We start from the raw sequence: 23776 nt of genomic DNA on the forward strand, positions 1-23776 counted from the left end.
GATACACCGCGGTTTGTTGCAGAGTGAAACACTTCATCAGTCTCCAATCAAACCTGATGGAGAGAGTGGGAAGTGTGAACATAGATGTGAGAGACGGACAGATAGAAAACAAGTGTCTGCAGATGACAAAGAAGGAAAGACAAAATGACACAGTAATGCTTTTTTTCCTACTAGGTTTAATTCCATAGATGCACCGTGATAGGTCAAAATCAGAGCTTGTGTGTCATGCGTAGAATCTCATCTAACTCATGGACTGTATTTATATCCGTGAACCCCGTCATCACATTTTCATAAAGCACAACTCCAGTGCTTTACAGGGTGCCGCTCACAGTCTCTAATTCATCTCATTAGAGGGTTTGCTGAAGTGCATTCGAATCCTGGTTTTACCTTGGGGAATGGATTCTGTGTTTATAGTTTACAGCCTGTGGGGATTTTATCCAAGGTCAGTAGTAGATTACCTATTTGGCTCATTGAGCCATGCGCTCTGTTATATCCCTCTTTTTTTTAATGTGCATCAGTGATTGATTAAGCCGCTGTGTTTCTATGCCGGTGCGGACCTTGACTGATGCATACAGAGAGCAATATGTACGTATGGATAGCTCTTGTGCTGAATGTGCGATCGATGCATGGACTCTCCTCACAATAATTACCTCATCCTGGAGAGGGGGGAAAGCCTGAGGGTTGAGTGTATATATATATATATATATGTGTGTGTGTGTGAGAGAGTGTGTTTTATACTTGCTTCCACAGCTTTTTGAGTCACAGATTGTTAAAGAGTGTCGGAGAGTGTGAATCTCCTCTTCATCAGTCACCAATCAATGCTGATGGTGGAAAAGAGAGAGGGAAGGAGGTGTTAGGATTAGAGAGAGAGAGGAAACAAGCAACTGCAAAGGACAAAGAAAGAAGAAGTGTACAGACCGAGAGACTAGAAATCATAGAGGAGGAAATGTGTTGTAAAATATGCTGTTTCTGCACTGAAGTGAAGTTTGAATTCATACAACCTTGGTCTTCTTGTTGTTGTAGTTTTGGCCATCATGACTGTTGTATTGTCACCAAGTTAACTACTGATATAGTAAGTTCAACAGGGGAAAAAACATGAGCAAGTCACACAATCAGACATTTTGGTGTCAAATTGAATGGAACATAGAACTGGAAATCAAAATTTTGGAAACTGAATATAAAATTATAAATTATAAAGAACAGAATAAGAATGTCAGAGTAAAAGTATAGAACAAAAATCATAGATATAGAGAAGATAAATACAAAATCGCGGGAGTGATATGAGACATGATAGTCAGGAAAAGAAAAAAAAAGGAAAGTTTCGAGTTCCTAATCAGTGATCAGAGCTGATGCCAGCTGAGACCTCACACACACACACACACACACACACACACACAGACACACACACATATGCTCACTGTGACAGTTAGGTGAGTGCAGGTCAGTGTCGGGGCTTCCTTGTCACTGGGCAGTTTAGAATTGACACCTGATTGCTGTATGATGTCTCTCTCTCTGTACGAGTGTGCATTCATAAGTGGGCGAGCATGTGTGTGTATGTGTATCCATCTGTGTGTGTGTGTGTGTGTGTGATAGTAGCTGTCATGATGCAGCTGTCTTGTCTTGCTCTGATCCTCACTAACCCTCAGTCAAACAACATGCCACTGTAATAGCAGCCCATGTGCAGAGCAGAGAGCAGCCACATCAATCACAATCTCTTTCACTCTTCTATTCTCACTGGTTCAACTTTTCAACAATTGTGTTGTTTATTTTCTATCTTATCTTATCTCTCTTTCCAAGGACAGGATATTTGTATGCCTTGTCTTGATTAAAGTTAGTTAAAGTTAGTTCATGTTTTTATAATACTTGAAAATACAACTTTTTTCAATGCTACAGTAGCGATTTCTTACTGTGGTTCAACACAAAAAACAGTTTTTTATCAGCAGATAAAAACTCTTAATTGGAGTTTAATAGCTTTTAAAATACATACACTTTGTATACCTCTATTTCCTCCACGTGATGACATCACATCGTTAGTGCGTGTCCACAAACGGCCATCCCTTCTATAGCCTTTGTTGTCAAGGTTGTTGCTAAGGTCCTGAGGTGTGTTGTTTTCATTGTCCACTCATATTTCGGATCTGATTCAGGCTCAAACTGATTTGAACGGTTTACAATTCAAGGAAAGAACAAGAAAAAAGAGGGAATCCGACTACTACTGGTTGTTAACATAGCCTCTCTATATGCTGAAGCTGGCCAATCAGAACAAAAGGTGCTCATTGGAAGGTGGGCCTTAAAGAGATCACCTGTTTCGGATAGAGGCTGAACTACAGGGCTGCATTAAAGTGTCAGTATAAAATAAACAAGTAGTTTTTGAAATGTTAATCATGTAAAGAATAAAAAAAGTTTTGCAATATAATAAATGTCTAAAGATAAATGTTTTTAAAAGAGCATAATGTTGAAAGGTTTTTTCTGAATACATTATTTAGTAATGAATGAGGAACGTATGTCATAACATTAAAAAATATCTTAGTAAATGATGTAAAAAATATTGCCATAAAGATCTGATATGATGGCACCATTATATTGAATGGACATGTTAGATGCCTTGCATTTCGTTTACATTATTCAGTGTAATATCAGAAATTATTATTATTATTATTATTATTATTATTATTATTATTATTAAAGTTTATTGGCATGACAGATCGCAAATCTGTTGCCAAAGCAGTACAGATTAGAAACAATATACAATACGCAAAGATTAACAAACATATCAAATACAATATAGTAAAAGGATGTTTTTGCATTCTGAAAGAGGTGAGCCTCGTGTCTCGGCTGCTTATTCAGCACATGGAAAGCATGAGTCAGCTCTCGCTTATCAAATTACTTGTCAAATCCACAAAACGAGAGCTCGGAGACCTCTGTACCACAGAACGATACGCGGGGAGTCGCTCTTTAAAGCCATGGAGAGAAAGGGGTCGGCCGACAAGCTAGATGTTGAACGATGGAGGAATTATCACTCATCGACATGAGCTACAAGTCATTTGAACCTTTTCAAGTGATTCACCTCCGATTCCCTAAACAGAAATTCAGAGGCTTTTTTTTTGGTCTCCTCTCGTTTTAGACAGAGTGGCCACTTTTCAGCATTAACCTTATTCACACAGTGTGCTTTTTTACATGTGTTGAAATGGAATGATACTTCAGTTTTCAAAAGTCAAATAGAATTGATGTAGATTTGCATGAAATTGCCAGCTATTTGCTGCTGTGGCTAATGAAGGTAGTGGGAACGGATTGGAGAGGCGATTTCCTCTCCGGTAGATGCAGATGTCACTGCTTTTTATGTGTGTGTGCGAGTGTGTGGGTGTGTGTGTGTGTGTATGTGTGAGGGCTTAAGCACTGCCACATTATGCTTATCTACTTTTTTCTGTGTGTCATGCACTGTTCGGGCTACTGCATGTTCTCAGATTTGTCACATAGTATCCATGTGTATCTTTATGTGTGGTCTCGTCTTTCTGTGTGTGTGTGTGTGTGTGTTTGTCTTTGTTTTCGTCACTTCTGTATGTTGTAGCATGTGTCTATGTCTCTGTATGTTCAATGTAATGTTATTATAATGACAAGTTAGCTGGTTTTTAATAAAGAAGCTGCTGACCACTTTCCCTGTCTGACCATTGAAATAAAAAACAATCTTCAGAGACATGATTTAAAAATTTGAGATTCAGGAAATATGCTTATTAACTTTCTTACAGAGAGATTACTGCTCTTCTTGGTCATTTGCTGAATATGTAGTTGCTTAGCTTAGCTTAGAATGAAGACTGGGAATAAAAAAGGTAACAAAATTCCTCTACCAGCACCTCAAAAGCTCACTGACTCAACCTTATATATCTGGGGTGGAGTGGTTCCCTGGTTTCCTGGAATTCACTGTCCCTGACCAAGATATTTTTTTTCTTCTTCCATAAACTCACAACTGAATTAAACACAGGAGATATAACTTGTTAATTTTGTTACATTCGTCTTATCTAACTCTCCACAAGAAAGAGGTTAAGCATATTTTTTCTTTATGATATTGTAGATTATCCTCAACATTGAACCACTCATAAATCTCCACATGTAGAAGCGTTTACACCTGAATTCCCAATGTGTGATTCTGCACTTTGCACTGGGAGGTAAAGATGAGAGAAATAAGACCCGACACGCTCAGAAATTGAAATAGGAGGCAAAAAAGATGTACTAAAGTTGCCTGTTCTGCATTATCTTCTCCTCTCATCTCTTTAGGCGTTGCTTCACAGCAGCGCCCCCACAGCCTAGTCTATGCACAATGCTGGGTGTGTGTCTTAGTGTGCTTGTTTGTGTGTATTTTTAGGTCCACGCACAATTAGCACACTCTGAAAATACAACAGGGGGAGTTCGTCACAGACTTCTGTTGATGCTGCTATTCTTTTACAGTCTGCTTTTTTTTTTAAATCTCTGCTACAGTGACCTTTTCCAACTGTTAAAATAATATGTCTTGAAATATAATTGATGCTACTGTATGCACTGTTTCAATGAGGTTTATGTCTTTTCATCATAAGAGGTTTATCCTCGGTTAAGTCTTCATTTTCAACTGAGAAAATGTTTGAAAATGTTTTTTTTCCAACTCTTTTTTTTTAAAAGTACCTCTTTTCTTGCTTTCTTAAATGACCTCATGCACAGTATATTTCTACTGTAAACATGTGAAGTGGACATTGTGGTACTGTTTCCCCAGCCTCCTTGTCAGAGTGAAGATTTTTCCAAACCAAAAGGGGGCTATAGAAACATTGAATATTGACGTACTTTCTTATCTTTTGAGAGCATCTTTTGAAAGCTGTGTGTGTTCTTGATCACCCTGTTTTCCTCCATCTTCTCCTTCTTGGTCCTTATAGGTCCCCTTACAAAGAAACACACTGATGATTTAGGTGATAGTGACCGCACGGACGACGAAGGTATTTTTTCCCCCTCGATGCCAACTGATTTGCATGACAAGGGAAACCAAACTTACCCTTTCTCCTCCAATTTTTATCTTCTTTGATTTTCTTACATTTCTTGTCCTTTTTTTGAAAGTGATGGACATTTTCTTTTTGCTCTTTACTCGTAAACTCTCTTTTTGGGCTGGATGTGTTTTGTCCTTTTCAGCTTGATGTCTAAAGTTTACATGTCTACCACCATTCTTTGATATTAATAACTGTAACGTAGATTATCTGCTTGGATTTGCTGTTTCCTTTGACCTTTTTCTTTCCTTTTCTATGTTGCATCCCACCAGCAGATCAAGTATCTATTAACCCTTTAGTCAGCTCTTAACACATTTTTTGCATGTTTTTGTTTTGACTCTTCTTGTTTAACAACAACAACAAAAAACAAAAACAAATCAGATCATCAAAAATTAGCAACTGGCTAACTGGCTTTCACCAATACTAACACTTGGACCTGTTCACATTTTGGGCGTCAAACCAATGACCTTTGTACTGTGCGTGATGTGTACAAAACAAGGAAATATTGGACAGAATCAGTGTAAGCATCACTCTCAGCTTGTCGTTGCTGCAGAGACGTGTGGGCCGATATCTCTCCTGGCATGGTTTCCTCTCCTACAGGGCAAAATCAGAGCTAATTTACTACATCCCAGTATGTGAAGCTAACTGCGTGCTCAGCCACCCGCAGTGGCTGCTGGATTCCAAACCTTGCTTTCCCAAACTGCCAAATGAGTTGTTTTGTAGCTACATATAGTGTGGATTGGCAAGCACACATTGACAGACTTGGCAATAGTAACACCAGCCAGCATTTGGGGTGGAGCTGATTTCAAGTGACATTACTGTCATTACGGTTTTAAGTGATCATTTGGGCTTTTCCACGCAATCCAAAACAGCACATAATGCTCAGTTTCTATTACATGGTAAGTGAGATGGGCCGCTCATGTGCCTTATGTCAATACTACCATTTATTTTATTTTATTTTTTTAAATGTGAGGACTGCTCACTAATTCTTTCTGAGAGACAGAGCTGCTCTGGAGGCAGAAATGATCTCATTGGTTGAGTTAAATCTCAGTTGGATGCATCCAAACAGGCAGAGTTTCTGTGACTAAAAGACTTAAGTCGAAAGGAAAATGAGGCATAACTGATATCACCAAGTCTTTACATTCCAAGGAAAAAGTCCTACATTTAAACTTGATTCAAGTCAAAGTACAAAACTATTATGGGTAAAATGTACTCATTATGGAGGAACAATGGGTTCTTTCAGTTTCTTACATTGTTGGTGCATTAATCAGCTCCAAGTGGAGCTTATTCTTACGAACAAGACATCCTATTTTATGAGCCTATTAAAGACAATGGTGAAAAAAATACATAATTGTTAACTGTTAACTACAACGTATATCTACCAGAGAAATGTGGAATATTCCTAATAAAGTAAAATGCTGAATTAACTCTTTCAAGCTTTTTTATGAATGTAATATCTATATCTACTGATGCCTTAAGCAACATTCAAATGCTACATTTGATTAAGATGGAGTTAAACTTCATATGCTGTTTGTATTCTATAATATTGTTAACATTGTGTATGCTGCTTTGCTGAAGAGAAACTACTATCTATAGCTGTTTAATACAGTGAATGAAAGTGTAAAACACCATAAAAATGTTTTTCAATTCAAATTTAAAATAAAGTATATATTCCCTTTGATTATGGTTCCTTGCCTGTGCTCATGTAGGATTAACTCAACTACTGTACTATTTCTACTTCCATATCAAACCTGCCTCCCATACATGATCCTTTAATGTTGATGATCCTTTATTGATTCTTTAGTAAACATTATTCTGTGCCATGGCCTTAAAAAGCTCACTCACCCTGAACAAAACCAACTATTTCCAGTTAAATAACCAATCAACATGTAGTGAAATATGTACTTAGTGATGTTTTTAGTATATTTCTTACCAGGAAAGTTATCCCACACTAGTTTAGATGCCTACACTGCATCAATGTATTGCTGATGTGAATTATAATGTACTTGCATACAGTATTCATGGCCTGATTCAGTCAAACACACTCACTAAATGTTAAGAATTAAATGAACGGCTACAATAATCAGGAATGTACTCAGATTCCTACAATGGAAGCAACCACAAAAATTACACATGAAGTTCCACACATGACTGTGAACACAAGAAAATGCTATTCAAATAAATTCATATGTCCCATGCTGTTGTTGCTTGAAAGACATTTAATCATAGGTAAGTATTAGGCACAGACTGATTAAAACGGAATACTAAAAAGATCCAGCAGATACCTGACAATGACTACAGGACCGAAACATCGCCACTGCTCCTCTTGATATTTAAATTAAGTGCCTTTTTGAAAGCTACGACAGCGCTTTGGAAATTCATTAATCTCAACAATACAAAAAAGATGAACTTCTGCTTCATCGCCGTAAACAAGCAGCCTTTGAAAAGTCACATTAGGAATAAAATGTCCTTGATAAAACCCTGAGATAGAGTCGTATCCCCTTAAGGCTGCTGCAGTGCAACTTTAATGACAGGCAGACCGTCTTAATAAGGCACCTCTACTGTATAATGTGACGAAGTAAACAGCAATTACATCCAAGTAAGACTCACAACCATCCGGATCCCTTTGATCTGTGCCATCATGCTGTTTTTCTGGGAGCTTGCACACACAAACGCATATATACACACACATACACACACACACACACACACACCAATAAGATTAGAGAAAGTCACACAGCTCACACAGATCTATTCAATGAAATCCCAGCAAGCTTCAAGTATTATCTCGATAAAGGATGCAGGGCAGACGACTAATCCAGTTTAATATAGAGGAAATATGCTCGGGAAAACACACTTACACACACTCACACATTCTGCTGCCGACTCTGATCGGCTCGGATTGCCCCTCCCCGCCAGCGCTTCTCCGCGCTCTTAACCCTTGACCTCTTGTCGCCTTGTAGATGCAAACTCAATGAGGGCATTTCCCTAACGTTTCCCACACCCCTCCCACCCAGGAAATCTTGGATTTTACAGTCTCTTTATACTCTGTAAAGCTGGTGTTTGTAATCCTTTTGTGCTGGGAACAGAGATGTAAACAGGACAGTCCCTGAGAGCCGAGGATTTGTTAGAAGCTTCCGTTTTTTATACAGTGAATATTGCTGGAGTAGTTAAGAATTGGTATACAGAAAGGGGGGGTGTCATGAACTGGGGTATCGACAAGGTTCTTATGGGGCCCCTGGTATCCTATATAATGTAATATAAAGCAACACTTATAAGATATTAATCTTCTTATACACTATGGATACATTACTTTAAGTGAGGAGGACACACAAATATAGATTGTGCTGACAGCATGAGGACAATCCTGGGGCAAAGGAAAGGATCATATAAGATAGAGTGGGGAATGCGTTAACTTAGCTCCACATTCAGCTCACCCGGAGGCTCCAGCTGGTGACATTTCAGTCGCAACTCTGACTCTTGAGGCCTCTTGATATCACATCCATAGACTTAAAAATAAAACCTCCCTCCACACTGTGATTTACCAGCTTACAAGTGAAAATGCAGCAATGAAAATATAATTGTAATAACGTTATTACCTCAGGACAAATGTTTAACCCATTCTTAATTATAAAAACAAACCACATAAATGAATAAGAATCAAAATTAATATAGTCAGTATCAAAAATTATGAAATGTCAAGGAGAAAAATATGCAGCTCCGTAAACATTACCAGATTTTACAATGAGAAACCAACAAGTCCCCATACTGTACCAAAACACTGATCACTTCTCAGGACCTTCCAAGACAATCTGTATGACTGTTCCAAACACGATTCATGTGTGGGAAACTTTGATTTATTACAACTTGTTTCTCGCCTGCTTCTCCACTTTCAGCTCTCCACTAGGAAAATGTGCATATCAAAACATATCCTGAAAAATAATTGAGGAATTTCCATTTCCACCAGGGCAACTAACAAGTAGACAGAAGTCCACAAAGGTTTTACACAAACCCCAAAGATAGCCTCTTTTTTGGGAAGAGAAAACAAATGTAAACAGTAAAATTCTTACTGAGTGTAAACATCCATCACAGTTTACAGACAAGCCTCCTAATTTAGCTTGGACCAACCATACTCACTGTGGTTATATCTAGCAACATAGCTTTAGCCTACTGCTTACATTTCCCTTGTTTCCTAGAACTGAGCAAGTACCTTAGAGGCAACAAAGTAATCATAACCAATAGAAACAATAGTTGTGACTGAACCAAACAGTTGTGAATAAACTATAGTTTTCCTATAAGGTGACAACGTTTGGAAAACTGAATCTGGCAATTTAAGGATAGGAATATATCATAGTCACTGATAAAGACAACACAAGCATTAGTTAAGCTGTAAGTTCCCAATGACAGCAGCAGTTATTTGCAAACATAATATTATACTGGCAAATATTGGATTGTAATGGAAAATTTAAGCAAATATGCCATCAAATCTGTGTGTCATTACATGTTCATATTCACATCATCTTACTCATGCCAGTGGATATGTACTCTGCTCAGTTAGATCAGCACAGTGTCACTGATTACACTGGAGCGTTTCATCTGGAAATGTTTATATTGGTTTTCACTACTGGGCCTCATTTGCTTTTGCTGAGAGTCCCCATGGCTTTGCTCCCTACAGCAAAAGGCTGAAGCCAGGAAAAAAAAAACATCTCTACTTTACTGCTTGTGTCTGCTGTTGGTTTGATAAGTCCTCTACACCAGCAGAGGGAGAGGATACCAAAGCTGTTGCAATAGCCCCTGGGCATCTCTCAGGGCTTGCTCAGAGAATCTAAAGCACCTGAATCTCTTTGATCATAACCTCAACCTCGTGGAAGCAATGATCTACTCCGTGTTGGCACGGTACCTTCCCTCTGACAAACTCTCCCTCACCCACGCTCATCCTCAGGAAGATTGAATGGTCAAATCACTACGAGATTGCATCTCATTTTTAGCTCCTCTAAAAGCAAGCTTTCATCTCGATACCCACCGTTAAAAACCCTAGAGGACAGTAGACAGACGTTCCCACCTGTTTCCAAACACCTTTTATTGAAAACTCAAATCATTTCATCTTACATTAAACAGAGGGATAAAAGGACATATTGATCTTACAAATAATCATGTAAATATTGGATGTTCAATTAACTTCCCCCAGATATGCCATTACCTCACTTTTAAGCAAGAAGATGATGGAAAGAGAGGAAAACTGCAATCAGCTAAATGAGGATTAATTGATGAATTGGGGGAATGAAGGGAGAGAATGGGGTTTAAAGGGGTTTTTTGGCTCACACTCTTACAGTGGAAGCCAATGAATGCTGCCAGGAAACCAGGCTGAGAGCAAGCTGGATTGCATAAACTTAAAACCTCAAGGTACAGTGTGTTTAATATACACTAGGGTTGTTTCAGCCAACCAATCCAGGTAAATTCAGGTAAATCCATCAAATGCTCAAACACTGCCAAGACAATTTTATCCTAACCTCAGCTCATTACTGCTGACCTTCAGTGCTGGACACAAAGAGGCAGCTGTAAAAGGCACACTGGATGTATCTCGCTGCAGCAGAAATGAATTCATATATTCATGTAATACTTGAGAAACATGTATACACAAGCAGGGAAGTGTCAAAATCACATGGCTCCATGAGGAATCATCTACATTGTGTTTTCTTCAAAGGAAAATACACAATTTATATGTGAAGACTTGGCTAGATCCCAGAAGCCTTTTCACAATCAACAAATATATTTTTCATTTTATTTTGTTTTTTTGTTTTGTCTATCATCCTAGTCCTACTTATCATTTTCATAACCATCATGGATGTCTTCATCTTAACATGATCACTCTCACCTTTTTATTATTTCCACCGTCTTGATGGTACTCATGCTAATTCTACTCTTTTTGTGCCTTCCTCCAATCAGTAGCATTCAACTTATTATCAACATCTTATCGACATCAGCTTGGTTCTTGATCATCAACACTGTCTTTGCCATTATGGCACCATTATTTTAATAGACCGTTTCATCATCGCAGTTGCCAGGGCGATTACCATCAATGCCACCGACATCATCTTCAGGACTGCGGTCGCCATAATCACCATTATGGCAACTGCACCATCATTATTATTAGTGCCATCGACATTGTCGTGGTTGTTGCCATAGCCAAAGTTATCCTCATATCATGGTTGCCACAAGCATTACCGTCAACACTATCTACATCATCAATGGTGTCATGGTTGCCATCATCATAACCATTGTGGTTACCAACTTATTGCCATCAACATTGCATCATAGCTGTCTTCACCATTATTATCCGTGACATTACTACCAACATCATGGTTGACACTAGCATTATCATCAGCATCATCATCACGGTCATAGTTGCCATCATTATCATTGTCAATGTCGGAGTTGTTGCCATCATCAACATTGACTTCACCATCATGGCTGCAACTTTTATTATAATTGACATCATCGTCACTTTGCCAGGAGAATCATCATGATCATCATCGTCATCATCCCTATGGCTACTACCATCATTGTCATTGTCATGGTTGTCATTATGATCATCATCAACATCATCATCACCATTGTGGTGACCACAATCATTATGACTGATATCACCATCCTCACCATTGTTATCCCCATTATTAACACTATCCTCACTGTCACCATCAAAGCTGTCAGTTATCATTATCACCATCATCACCATCACCACTCATGGCTGTAAGAGCTATTGTTTTCAGCGCTATCAGCACTACATCAACATCATCATCACATTAGCACCAGCATAAATATAACTGTAATAATCATCCCAATTACCAGGATTGAGCATGGTTATCATTTCCTCCTTTTGTCTTCCGCTCTTTCCTGTTTGTCAGACGACACACATATCTGTATGGCTCGGTAAACACACCAGCACACACCATTCTGGCCATAATCCCTTGACCTTTTTTGTCACAAGTTTCTGGAAGCCTTCCAGAGGAGAGTTATGATGTGCCGCTAGATTGTGGTCACTGCCTGCTGAGGTGGAGGGAACAGGACAACTAAGAGAGAGAGAAAAATAAATAAAATGAAAAAAAAACAACAAAACACAAAGGACAGATAATGACAGAAGTGATGTAATGAGCTCTGCACTGAGAGGAATGGAGGAAAGGACAAATATAGAACACACGCAAGGAGATAACATTATAACTAGATGTCCCTCATTTTCAATTTTTTTTGTTCCATGTTGCCCTGTTTTCTTTCTTTTCTTCATTAAGAGTGTGTCTATTTTAGAAGTCTTCATGGGTAAATGTGGTTCTTAGGAACCAGGACTCGATTTGGATCCAGCCTGAGTTGGTCCAAGTCTAAATTCTACTAGGTCTAATGAAATTGGGTGTCCTTTTACTGTCTCGAGTCTCTATGACAATGTATCCAATACCCAAGTGGATGCGAACGGACCCTAGTGTACCACTGTTTTTTCAATGACAAGAAAATATCAACTGTATAATGAATTGACATGAAGAACAAGGAAAAGGAGAACAAGGCGTTAAAACTGCCCAGAACATCAGCTGTGCGCTCCTGTTTTATGCAAACAGTCAACAAAGACGAGAAAAAGGTTCTGACATGAAGCTGAACTTATTTAAGGAAAATCAGTCATCTGTTTAACTTAATTTGAGGTAAATTGATTTTGGAATTTGATTTGCAGATAATACGTTTTTAAAATTAGTTTAAATATGAATAAAATAGAGATTAAATAGATTAGAACATTGTGTCTTTGTCCATTAGTACAAAAGAGATGTTGGTATCGACAATAAATTGAACAGGATTTTTAGTTATCATGTTCTTAGAGCATTATTATTATAGTACTTCTGCTCTTTCCCATGACAGCTGCTTGTTAATTGATCAAATTAAATGATAGTGCATTAGCTGCTGCTGGTATTACCCCTCTGTTCAGGTGGTTTGCATTTCGCATTTGGGCTGTTCTGTTCAGGTCTATAAGGATCAGGTCTGGCTGTACAGGTCAGGTCTGTTTTTTTTAAAATTAACTTATGCACATCAGGTTCAAATAGGTATTTCATGGGTCTGTTCAGGGTTGGGTCCAACATTTTAGCCTCATGAAGACCTCTAGTCTACTTTACATTCTCTGCTGGGAAGAAAAAATAATTGTAGCAGTTGTCCAGCATCTAGACACACTATAATATTTAGTTCCTCCAACCTTCCTTCCTCCTTTACCCATAAACAAGAAAGGTCAAATGTAAAGTAAAACCACTAAAATGACTTCTTTACCTAAGTAGTTTCATATTTTCTTAACACTTAAATAAAAAAATAGTTTCATTATAGCATACTTTAAGAGGCACTTTGCAAAATGTAAAAGCATTACAGAGCCACCTTCTTTTAGAATAAAAGATTTTCCCTTAGGTGTTTACATTATTTTGTCTACCTCATGGAGTACTTTCAACACACACTCCAGAAAAAACGTTCAGACACCAAAGACTAATCTTTCTGTCTCTCTTACTGCCCTCACAAAATCTTCTCACGTTCTCGTCTCAAAGGTAAAGGTAACACTTATCTATTTTCTTGCTTGGTTAATTTTTAATTCCCAGTAGTCGCACTGAACTCTCTCTGGACCCGAGTCCCTCTGTGCTATAACATCAGCGGGATAAATGATGCATACTGCTGTATCTAAGACAAATTCCAATCAATCATGTTGATACGGCCATAAATTATTGAATCTTGACTCATGTACTGATGGAGATAGTTAGGAAGCGAGATGAAACGCCTCATCTCACAGATACAGAAGATGAAAGCCAAACCTAGTTTTGAACGCGGGTTGCAGCGCGTTTGTTAGATCTCTGCGAGTCTTCTCATCCTTTTTGCTCACAACCCAGCTCATATTAGAACTACATCAAGGGCTAAAGCTTTACAATACAGCCGCCTTTCTTCCAACCTAATCAACCAGATGTAACACATTTAATATGGCTAATTCTGCTTCTAACAGCATCGCTCACTATTCCCCCCTACCTTGACCTCTCATTTAACGGATGTGACTATGCGTTGCAAAAATATATTCCTTTGTTAATTGAAACACACCTCCTTGCTTTTGTGGCAGTAGTAGTCATTTCAGTATAGCAACTCATCATCTACCACAATATTATATTTAGCTGATGTCCCGTTACACTGTAATTATGAAAATGATTGGGCTGTAATTTAAAAGCTGATTCAACATTTGTCCTTCATGTTAGCAAACCCTTTCAAATCTTAAGAAAAGACAAGTGTCCCATTCAGTCTTTTTTTTTTTTTTTTATCCCATTTAATTTCCCCTGGTGCCAATAAGCACTAACAAGCATTTATATTCACAAAATCAAGGCAAAACATTTCCCTGCAGCTAAACAACTATGAAGCACTAACCTGAATTTAAATTAAAGTTGCAATAAAGCGGCGCTTTTTCATAAAAACGTCAAACCCAATATGTCGTTTTCATTAGATTTTCCCTCCAGATTAATCGGAAAACTTTTACCTCAGTGTGACAGTTTGGATTGCCAGTCTTGCATGTTGACAGTCCATTGCCTACAGGAAAATTAAAACCCAACACATTAAATATCCAGTTTCATTAACAACGATATGGAATTTCAAATTAATAAGTAAAACAGCATTTTTCCAATCACCACAAACATGTCACGGTCCGTACATAGGAAAATAAATGGTTTGACGCTTCAGACTAACAAGGTCTCCATATTAAAAAAAAAAAAAAGCCAGTGTGCCAAGATTACTCAGAAAAAAAAATCAACATTAAAGAGGTGGCCAAAGCCCCCTTAAAGTATTGAAATTGCATCTCTGGCTGTCACCTTCAATCTGTCATCTAATCAGTCCTTCTGCTTTCTCGCCCCTCACCCCTACCCGTCCCTTCTCCAGACATCAGGGAGAGTGGAAGCCCCAAGCCAGTGATGGTTTTCATCCACGGGGGCTCCTACATGGAAGGAACTGGGAATATGTTTGATGGCAGCATCCTGGCCAGCTATGGAAATGTGATTGTCATAACTGTCAACTACCGGCTGGGCGTCCTAGGTAAGGATCCTGCTGTACCATGTGATGCACTACCCTCGTCATCCTCTTTCCTTTATTATTTGACTTCTTTTTTCTCTCTCTGTGAGAATGCTGCTGCTGGTTATAATATGTCAAAAATGTCCTCTTTTACATCTTCCATGCTTTCTGCCGCTGGCAATATCCCAGAGAGTTTACCATGCTAAACTTAGAGGTCTTTCTTTTTGGTGTTATATTCCAGTGTTTAGAGAACATTCTTTGTCTTTCTAACTCATTTTCTTAGTCTTGTTATATTTCCAAGAGTTAAAAGCTTACATTGTTTCCTATTCCCATTTGGGTTCTAGCCAATAGTTGGAGCTTTAATATGAATCTGAACTCAGTTGGTTTTATTCTTTTAGTTTTTTTAAATTTATTTGCTTTGCTGTTGTTGGTGCTGCTTTACAATTCAGACATTTCTATCCAAAAAGCTGGATTTAAATGTTTGGGGATTTTTGGTTGTGATATTTACTATTTATGGAGTAGAGTAATAATATTAGAAAGGTCAAGTCCCGTTGCAGTGTGATGATAATGGATGTTTGAAATATTGTCGGTTTTAACACTATAGCACCAACAGTTTTATCTTAAGAAGAAATGTCTGATGAGCATTGTTTCTCATATTTAAAGGACTTAAAGGACAATTCCAAACAAGCTGGATGTGCATGTTGTGACATACCTATCAGTGATACCTGAGCTTTGGTTTTGATGATGTACACAGAATTTTGTAGCATCCATATTTAGGCGATGGAGTGTCAAAGTGTTTGCTGGTACATGATGTGTTGTTGCTGTACTGACATGTATGTGTCAGAAATGTCACCTCCACTGCAAAGCTGAATACTGAAGCTGAATTATTTTGTGCATTGTCGTCTTCTTTCTTATACCTGCTTGCCTTTAATCTTTCGTGTCTTCTCTGATCTTCGATCCCTTCTTATTTCTTGGTTGTTTTTTTTGCCATCCCTATCTCAGTTTTCTTCCCTTCTTATCTATTCTCATCAGTATAATTCCTAATGTCTTTCTCTTGCGTTGGGATGTCACTGCCTTACCCAGAGGGCAGGTGTATAATGTGACACATGACGGAAACAAAGATTCGTTGCCTCCGTCCTAAATGAGATTACACTGTCATTTGTTCAGATGGAAGGAAACAATTTCATTTCCATGTTGTTTTGGTTAGTGGGGGTTTTCTCTCCTTTTTTTTCTTATTAAACTACACCAGCATGAAGATATAGGGCAATATCCGCCTTTCACTCAACTAAAATACTGTTTGTGTGGTAGCATATGCGTGCATATATTTGCGTGTGTGTGCATATTAAGAAAGAGCATAAAGGCTTGAAGGCGATTCTTTGAGATGATAGAAATGGAACGAGAATCTCAACATTATTGCTCTCTGCAGGTGGTCTGCTTCCTTCTTTCATCATTTATTCATGCCTAATGCCTTTTACATGACTTATATTCATTGTATTTAAATTGCAAATGTGCAACGGGATGTTTAGTTGTGTGTGACCTATTGAAACACTCCATCATCCAGTCTTCTGGCAGCTTGAGATCAGGTGACGGAAAACCCCAAATGTTCCACACGGATGCCAGCTGAGCATCTGTGGTTGGTGTCTTGGAGATATAACTGTCAGTCAAGCAGGGACTGGATGGACAACCCCACTCAGCAAACATACGAGCCCTGCCAAAACCACAAAAGTGGATATTAAACAAAATACTCCCATCATTCATTCCTTTTCAAGACCCACTTATTCCTTGTTAGGGTCATGAGGCGGGGCTGGAGATTCTCCCAGTATACACAAACTGTATGTAGTGGATGCATTAATAGCATGTCCCCTGTCCACAATAATAGAAGTCATAGGGAGATGGTTGGGTTTAAAAGTACCGGTGTCACCTAGGTTGTGCTTATTTTTGTCGCCCACTGCATCAAAATATGATTTTTAATATGATTTTAAATAAAAGTAGGGGTGATCACATCTGCCCAATGATCCTCAGAGTATGGAAAATACTTCTGCCCAAGACTCCAAACAATGGACAGAACTATGCTAGAGATGTTGGATCGTATGAAGAAATGTTGGCTAGAGTCCATGATGATGATGAGGATAGTGAGAATTTCAGGAGGTCATGACAACATTGGCAAACTCAATGCATAGACACTGCTGTAGTTTTTGTTGTCTTTGAGTTTTTAGTTGTGAGGTCTCTCTGTGTGTGTGTGTGCACATATGTGTGTATATGTATTTTCTTTCTCTTTTAGATAGGTTGTGTGCATTCAACGTGAGCCTGTGAAATAATGAAAAGCTTGTAATGATGCTGTCTGTTCAAGTATATCAAAGTAAATAAAAAAACTTTAATGACATAAAACCTGCATGTATTCAGGGCAGATATTCAAATTCAGGATCCTCCATTTTTGAAGTAACAGTCCTACCATCAGAGCCAATTAATACTCAATTTACACAACATGACCTTTTTATAATAACTAAGTACTAATGGCCAGAAGCAATTAATGGCCTTGTAGTGATGAAATGAGTGGACAAATTAGTTTGATTGACAAAAATAATGGTGGATGAAAATTCCAAAAAGTGCAAAGTAAGGATTAAGCGTTACAAAGCACAACAACAATAATCAGACAATCAAATGTTTTTTTGGACATGACCGAATGTTCAGTTCCATGACTCATTTCTTTCCTTTTTGTTTTCTGTCTTTGTATCTCCTGTATGCTCCGTGAAGCTGCAGCTCTTCACTGCTGCAGGCCTCATAGTGTTGAGAGGAACTGTATCCCTGCTGGTTAACATGAGGCGCCGCTGTTTGCTCTCAGATTAGACTCTATGTGTTTGTGTTTACCCCCCTGGCAATGGACAAAAGCATACGGCTTTACCTCACCAAACATGTGATGCTGTGTGTGTGTGTGTGTGTGTGTGTGTATGATTGAGTGACAGGGAGAGAGCGTGTACTAAGCTGCAGTAGGGATAGGACTTGTTACTGCTGGGCTTTTCAGTCAGTCATCTGTTTTTTGTATAAGTATAAGAGAGAGTTTAGTGAGTAGTGCTGCTGTGCAAAAGTGTTCGTGTTTTCGATTCCCAATATTATGAGGTCACTAATCTGCTGCAGTGTTTTCAGAGATGTGAGGAACTCCTGGCTGGGACTTACTATGTGATTTCAATCATAGCAAAATTGTGAGTTAATCTGCTGTATAGTTATTGTTGTGCTTGAAGTTCTTCTTACTGTTCTATTGCAGGTGGCAACCAGCATTACTAATATGTTTTGTTAGTGTGGCGCCTTGGCAAGTTCTATGGACCACTCCTTTAACAACGTATCAAAGTTTAACCAATGCAGGGTGTCACCAGACCAATGTTAAGCACAGTGCTGTCAGTGCAAGCATTCACAATCATGCAGGGATTAGGCCTGATGAAGGGTGGCTTTCATATAGAAGATGAGATCACATTTTGTATTAGACCCATGACTTGTGAACCTCACCTGAGTTTGATAACCAACTAACTATAACACATTCCATTGGACGATGACTTTCATTCAGAAAAACACCTCACCCAATCAGGTCAAGTGTCAAAATCTCCTTTGGCAGATAACAAAAGCCTCCAGGGAGGCCTCCATGCATATGATGAATAAATGAGTTTGGGTCCCATCCACTTTTTGAAAAATACATTTTAAGATCCTTCACTCTAAGACTACAAAGCAGTGCAGGGTCTATTAATATCTTTCTTCATTAATGATTTTCCAACTGTCTCCCAGGCTCATAATTATGTTCTCCAGCCGGCCGGTTAGCCTTAGGTTAAAGTGTGTGGTTGACCTTACCCATCCAGCCATTGCAGCACCTGTTCGCTTTGGAGATGCTGCTTTGCTGACAGAATTCCCTACTCTCACACCACTTATTTTTCTCCTTGGCTTAGTGTGTGTGTGTGGGTGTGTGTGTGTGTGTGTGGGTGTGTGTGTGCAAGCGCTTTGCAGGAAGCCATTAGTGGCTTTAAATATGCAGAGCTGCTGACGCAAAGCTGTATTTATCGGTGAAGGGCCTTGGCTACAATGGATTTGGCCACGGGGCACCTATATAGTAAGCTACTGTCAGTGTGTGTCCACCGGTGTGTGTGTGTGTGTGTGTGTCCACCGGTGTGTGTGTGTGTGTGTGTGTGTGTGTGTGTGTGTGTGTGTGTGTGTGTGTGTGTGTGTGTGTGTGTGTGTGTGTGTGTGTGTGTGTGTGTGTGTTGAATACATTAGGAGTTTCTCCCGTGTGCAGACGGGGGTGTTAATGGAACGCATGCTATAGTGCTGTCAAAGTATCATTATTAAGGATCATTTAACTCCTCCTTGGTTTATAACGGGACACTTTGCTGTTGTGCTGGCTGCTTTAACACTTGAATTCATTAAGAAACTAAGCACTCTTATCCAGATATAGTGCTCATATATTCAGACAAGTGAAGAATGGGGCTATTTTCAGGGACGCTAGAAGGTTGTGTCATTATGTTTTCATGCAAATATCCGTCTTGTCCTCAACACGTCTCTGTCTTCAACTCTGTCTCCAATGAATATATAACATTATGTCAATATTTGGACAAATAGGACAATGTGGAATTTTGACGTTGGCAATTTAACATCTAGTAAACTCGTTCATGAAAGGGCAACTCCCGATACTGTGTACAAATCAAATACTTCCACAAGACTTGTTTGTTGCACTGTCTAAACAGCGGACTGTGCCTTTAAGGCTAGCCCCTCACAGTGTTGAGTTTGTTTCTGCCCGGCCAAAACCTTTAATCATGCTGATTGATGAGGTGCATTTCCCTGACTCAAACCTTCTCCAAATACCCCTTCCATTTCAGCTATACATCAGCCATCCAGCCAATTCATCAAGCCTCTGATTGTTTTAAGATATACCTGGCCAGTAAAATATCCATTTCTCTGCTTCTCTAACTCTCTGTCCCTGCTCTCAGCACTGCCATTACGTCTTTAAAAGGCCCTTTCTTGAGAGAAGACTGTGTAGGAAAAAAGCAACACGCAGGCAGAGGAAGAGAATACGATGAAGAAGTTGGCGTCTCGAAAGGATTGATTCAGCTGGTGTAATTTGATCGATTACAGTTAATGCGTGTTAGTTAATAAATAATTAATTAATAATCTTTCTTTGTAAGTACTTGAGAATTGCAATGATGCAAAGAGCCCTCTGAATGGTTGCAGCCAAAAAGAAATAAGCATATAGCAATGGTCAAAGTCCAAGCAGATGAGAGCAATTGGATGCTTTAATTGACAAGAAGCAAAACTCTTGATTTAATGTAAAATAATTAATCATGGTCATCACTACATGCTGATGCACCACTGAAGCATATTCAGAAATGATTCCAAATGAATTATGAATTGAATGAAGTTCTGTTTACTTGAGTCGAATGTACAGTATTATTTTTGTAGCATTTAACATACGGTGAACATTGGTAATTTGAATTTGGAAATTGCAAAACTGGCATGGAATATTGTATTTCAACTTTTTGAACCATAATAGTTTACAACAGCAGGGCTGAAAACGGCTGGATTTCAACAGGTGACCTTATTATTACAGGGAATGTATTTAGGTCACTAGATCACCAAGGCAACACTAAACATTGTCTTAGTTCTGCATACAATTAGTAAAGTAGTGCATTGAAGACAATGAGCATGAATAACTTAGTGATCTGTAACACTTAACCATGATGAATTATTTTGATGGTCATCAGTATGATACAGTGAAAAAAAGTTATCAGGGCAGACTCTTATTTCCAGTCTTTAACCACAAATGTCAAATATAAACTTTTTGGATTTTTATTCTGGGACTCCACCATTTATATCATACCAGCCCATTATACACCCCCACAGTTCAGCCTCTGACTCCAAAAGGCAGTCTTAGCCCCTTTCTCTTTAAGGCCCAACTCCCAATGAACCCACTCTGCTCTGATTGGCTAGCTTTGAGGAAGCCTACTGAGGGAAGGCGACAGCCATATCAGAATTATGTTAAGTTACTGCTGATGCAAACCCAATTCCTGCTTTACTTCATCATATTAAAAGAGTTTAAAAGACTAAATGATGGAAATCTTTTATTGTGAAAAATGTACAGAGTGGAGCACATGACCATTTAAAGAAATCCATCACAAGCCAATGTGAGCTTGGACTGAAAGTAGAAAGTTGGAACTTATCATTCGTAACATCATGAAGCCGGTGATTTTTGAACATCCGACACTATATAATTTTTATATCTATATATGACCGAAAAAAAAGCACAATTGGTCCTCTTTAATCATTATCACTCTGGGTGGCAGTGGAGTGATTTAATGGCCCATGATGGTCCAAATGCTGGGAGAATTCACAGCATGTGTGCTTGTAATTTTCATCATGTGCACATGAAAAAACATGAAAAACACATAGAGCAGCTCCAGCATGGCTTTAATTGTATCCAAATTAGGACTGTGTGTGTTTGCTTGAGGAGCATTCCCTGTCACACAGGCATTATCCCTAATCTTTACACTTTCCAAATATTACTCTCTCTCTGTGCCCCTCTTTCTCACACACATATATCTTTTCTCTGTCCGCAGTAATTGGGGTTTCTCTCTCCTGGTAGTTTTTTGTCCTGCTGGCTAAGTGTTGAGAACAATTATTTTCATGCTTATTAATTTCTGTCTCCCTGAAACAAATACCCTGATGATTTGGGTTCATTACTCTTCCGGTGCCTCTGTGCTCCTTTTTTTTTTTCCTTCCGTGTTCTTCCATGTTAGTAGTCCTGACCATGCTTGTTCACAAACTTGTAGAGAGCGTCTGACCCTTAAACAAAGTGCTTCACTTGAGTCTTTATTAGCGAGTAATGATTTCTCCTCCTCCAAACATCAGGATTTGTATTAACACTTTCTCTCTCATTGCTGAGGCAAGCTTTCTCTAAGCCTGATGAATCAAGACTTTTTGTCTTTCTATAATTCACTAGGTGTATATAACCAATAAATTATTAGGACATACATTTTGAGACAGTTTGGTAATGAATTGGATTTGTGCACAGGCATTGTTCTTCCTTTTTATTTGATTCCAGAAGGAAAGTACAAATGGAGAAAAGTAAAAATCAGAGCTAAACCTGTCACAGCTTCTGGCAACTCTGAGTGAGTGATAAACAGAGGAAGTGAAAATCTATTCCAATTTGTTCATCCTCTTTGGTAATGATGCCAGAAGGAGGAAATCTAACCTTACTTGCAAGTTGGGAAAACTTAATTCACGTTGCTAACAACGTTCACTCTGTCATACAGTCAGCTTTCTGGAGTAATCTGATACCTTCAACTTTGTGTATGCAAAGTCGTTTACCAGGTGACATTTCCATACTACTTGGTATCAATTCATTTCGGTAGATACCTTAAAGGTATTGAGTACTGATCCGCAGCCCTAGTCTTCAGTCTGAAGAAGAGCTGGAAACATCACTTGTGGTATCCCATTCAATTATACCTGCATTGTGTGCTCACCTTTTTCTGCCTTTACATATTTAGTTCAAATAAACCTGCTCCAAGTAAATACATGTAATACTGGAGTGTATTGCTGGGCAATTAATCAAAAAATAATCGAAACCGACATATAGAAACTCTAATCAACTTAATCTTGCTCATGTCAATTAATGGTGGTGTTCACTGTTGCCATGACAGTAAAGGTTGCATATCTTTAAGGAATTTGAAAACTTGTCTCCAGTGATCCTTTGAACCCAAACCATGATCTTTACATAGTTCTAATCAAGTAAACTAGACATTAACCACAGCGTCACACCTTAAAACATCTTTATTTTCACTCCCTAAAGATACTCATGTGTGAGGGCAGCAGTGTAAAATACTAAACTAAAGAAACTGTGAAACTACATCATTGTTCATCAAGGGTGGAGATAATCATTCATTAATCCTAATCGAGGTTAAAAGTTCAATTAATCGTGATTTTGATGTTTGCCATAATCGCCGAGCCCTATATAGTGCATATAATCATATTGTTGGATTTCATGTGTGTAACCTAATTTTTGTGAACTATTCCCCTCGTGTTATAGATGTACAGTTTACATGATAGAACTCATGTGAAAGTGTCCTCGGTTCATTAGCTAACTCTTTTGTAAGCCATTTTATGTTGCAAAACATTCTTGGCATAGAAGCTTTCCTTTGTTGCTACATTTGTTCACATATTAAATATTAATAGGATAGAGTCTTGTATGTTTGTGTGTGCGTGTGTCTGTGTGCATGTTTAAATATGTATCATCAGCAGACCTTTGCCATGCTGCTTGGATGTTCTCTTCCCGTAAATTAGCCAAGTGAGGCTCAAACGTTTCCTCAGCTATTTTGGGGCAGAGAGAGCTTTGATCATTGGACAGGCTGCATTGAGACATGCTGTAATATTTGCTGCAATATTTCTATCCTGCTATTGCTAAGAAGCAAGGGTACTTGTTTGAAATTTGTGCCAAGTATCCAGGACACACACATATATATATATTTTTTTTCATGTTGCCTCTAGGTATAGACAGTCAGCCAGAAAGATAAATTGCAGAATAATGCCCAACAAGCTCAACAAAGTCTCATGATTTAGCCCTTTTATCTAAATAAAGTAGCAAAATAATATATGAGCTCCTGCATTGCTACAGATTGCAGTAGAGCCAAAACTCAGACCAAACGGAGACAGATAACATGATCAGAGACCATCATTTCCCGTTGGATTTGGACTAA

The 23776-nt window shown here is 38.6% G+C and overlaps 1 protein-coding gene across 6 annotated transcripts in view; it reads left to right on the forward strand.

Annotated features, from left to right (window-relative positions):
- The window catches only part of nlgn1 (neuroligin 1), a 304952-nt gene that overhangs the window by 91653 nt on the left and 189523 nt on the right, over window positions 1–23776 (forward strand). For 3 of the 6 annotated variants that reach the window (XM_053321680.1, XM_053321679.1, XM_053321683.1), the window contains one exon: window positions 14941–15074. In XM_053321680.1, coding sequence (XP_053177655.1) covers window positions 14941–15074 — 134 coding nt within the window. Of the gene's footprint in view, window positions 1–4895; window positions 4956–14921; window positions 15075–23776 lie in introns of all 6 variants that reach the window. The other 3 variants (XM_053321677.1, XM_053321678.1, XM_053321681.1) reach the window with 2 other exon arrangements.

The sequence above is a fragment of the Scomber japonicus genome, chromosome 7, assembly GCF_027409825.1.
Source record: "Scomber japonicus isolate fScoJap1 chromosome 7, fScoJap1.pri, whole genome shotgun sequence".
Classification (NCBI taxonomy): domain Eukaryota; kingdom Metazoa; phylum Chordata; class Actinopteri; order Scombriformes; family Scombridae; genus Scomber; species Scomber japonicus.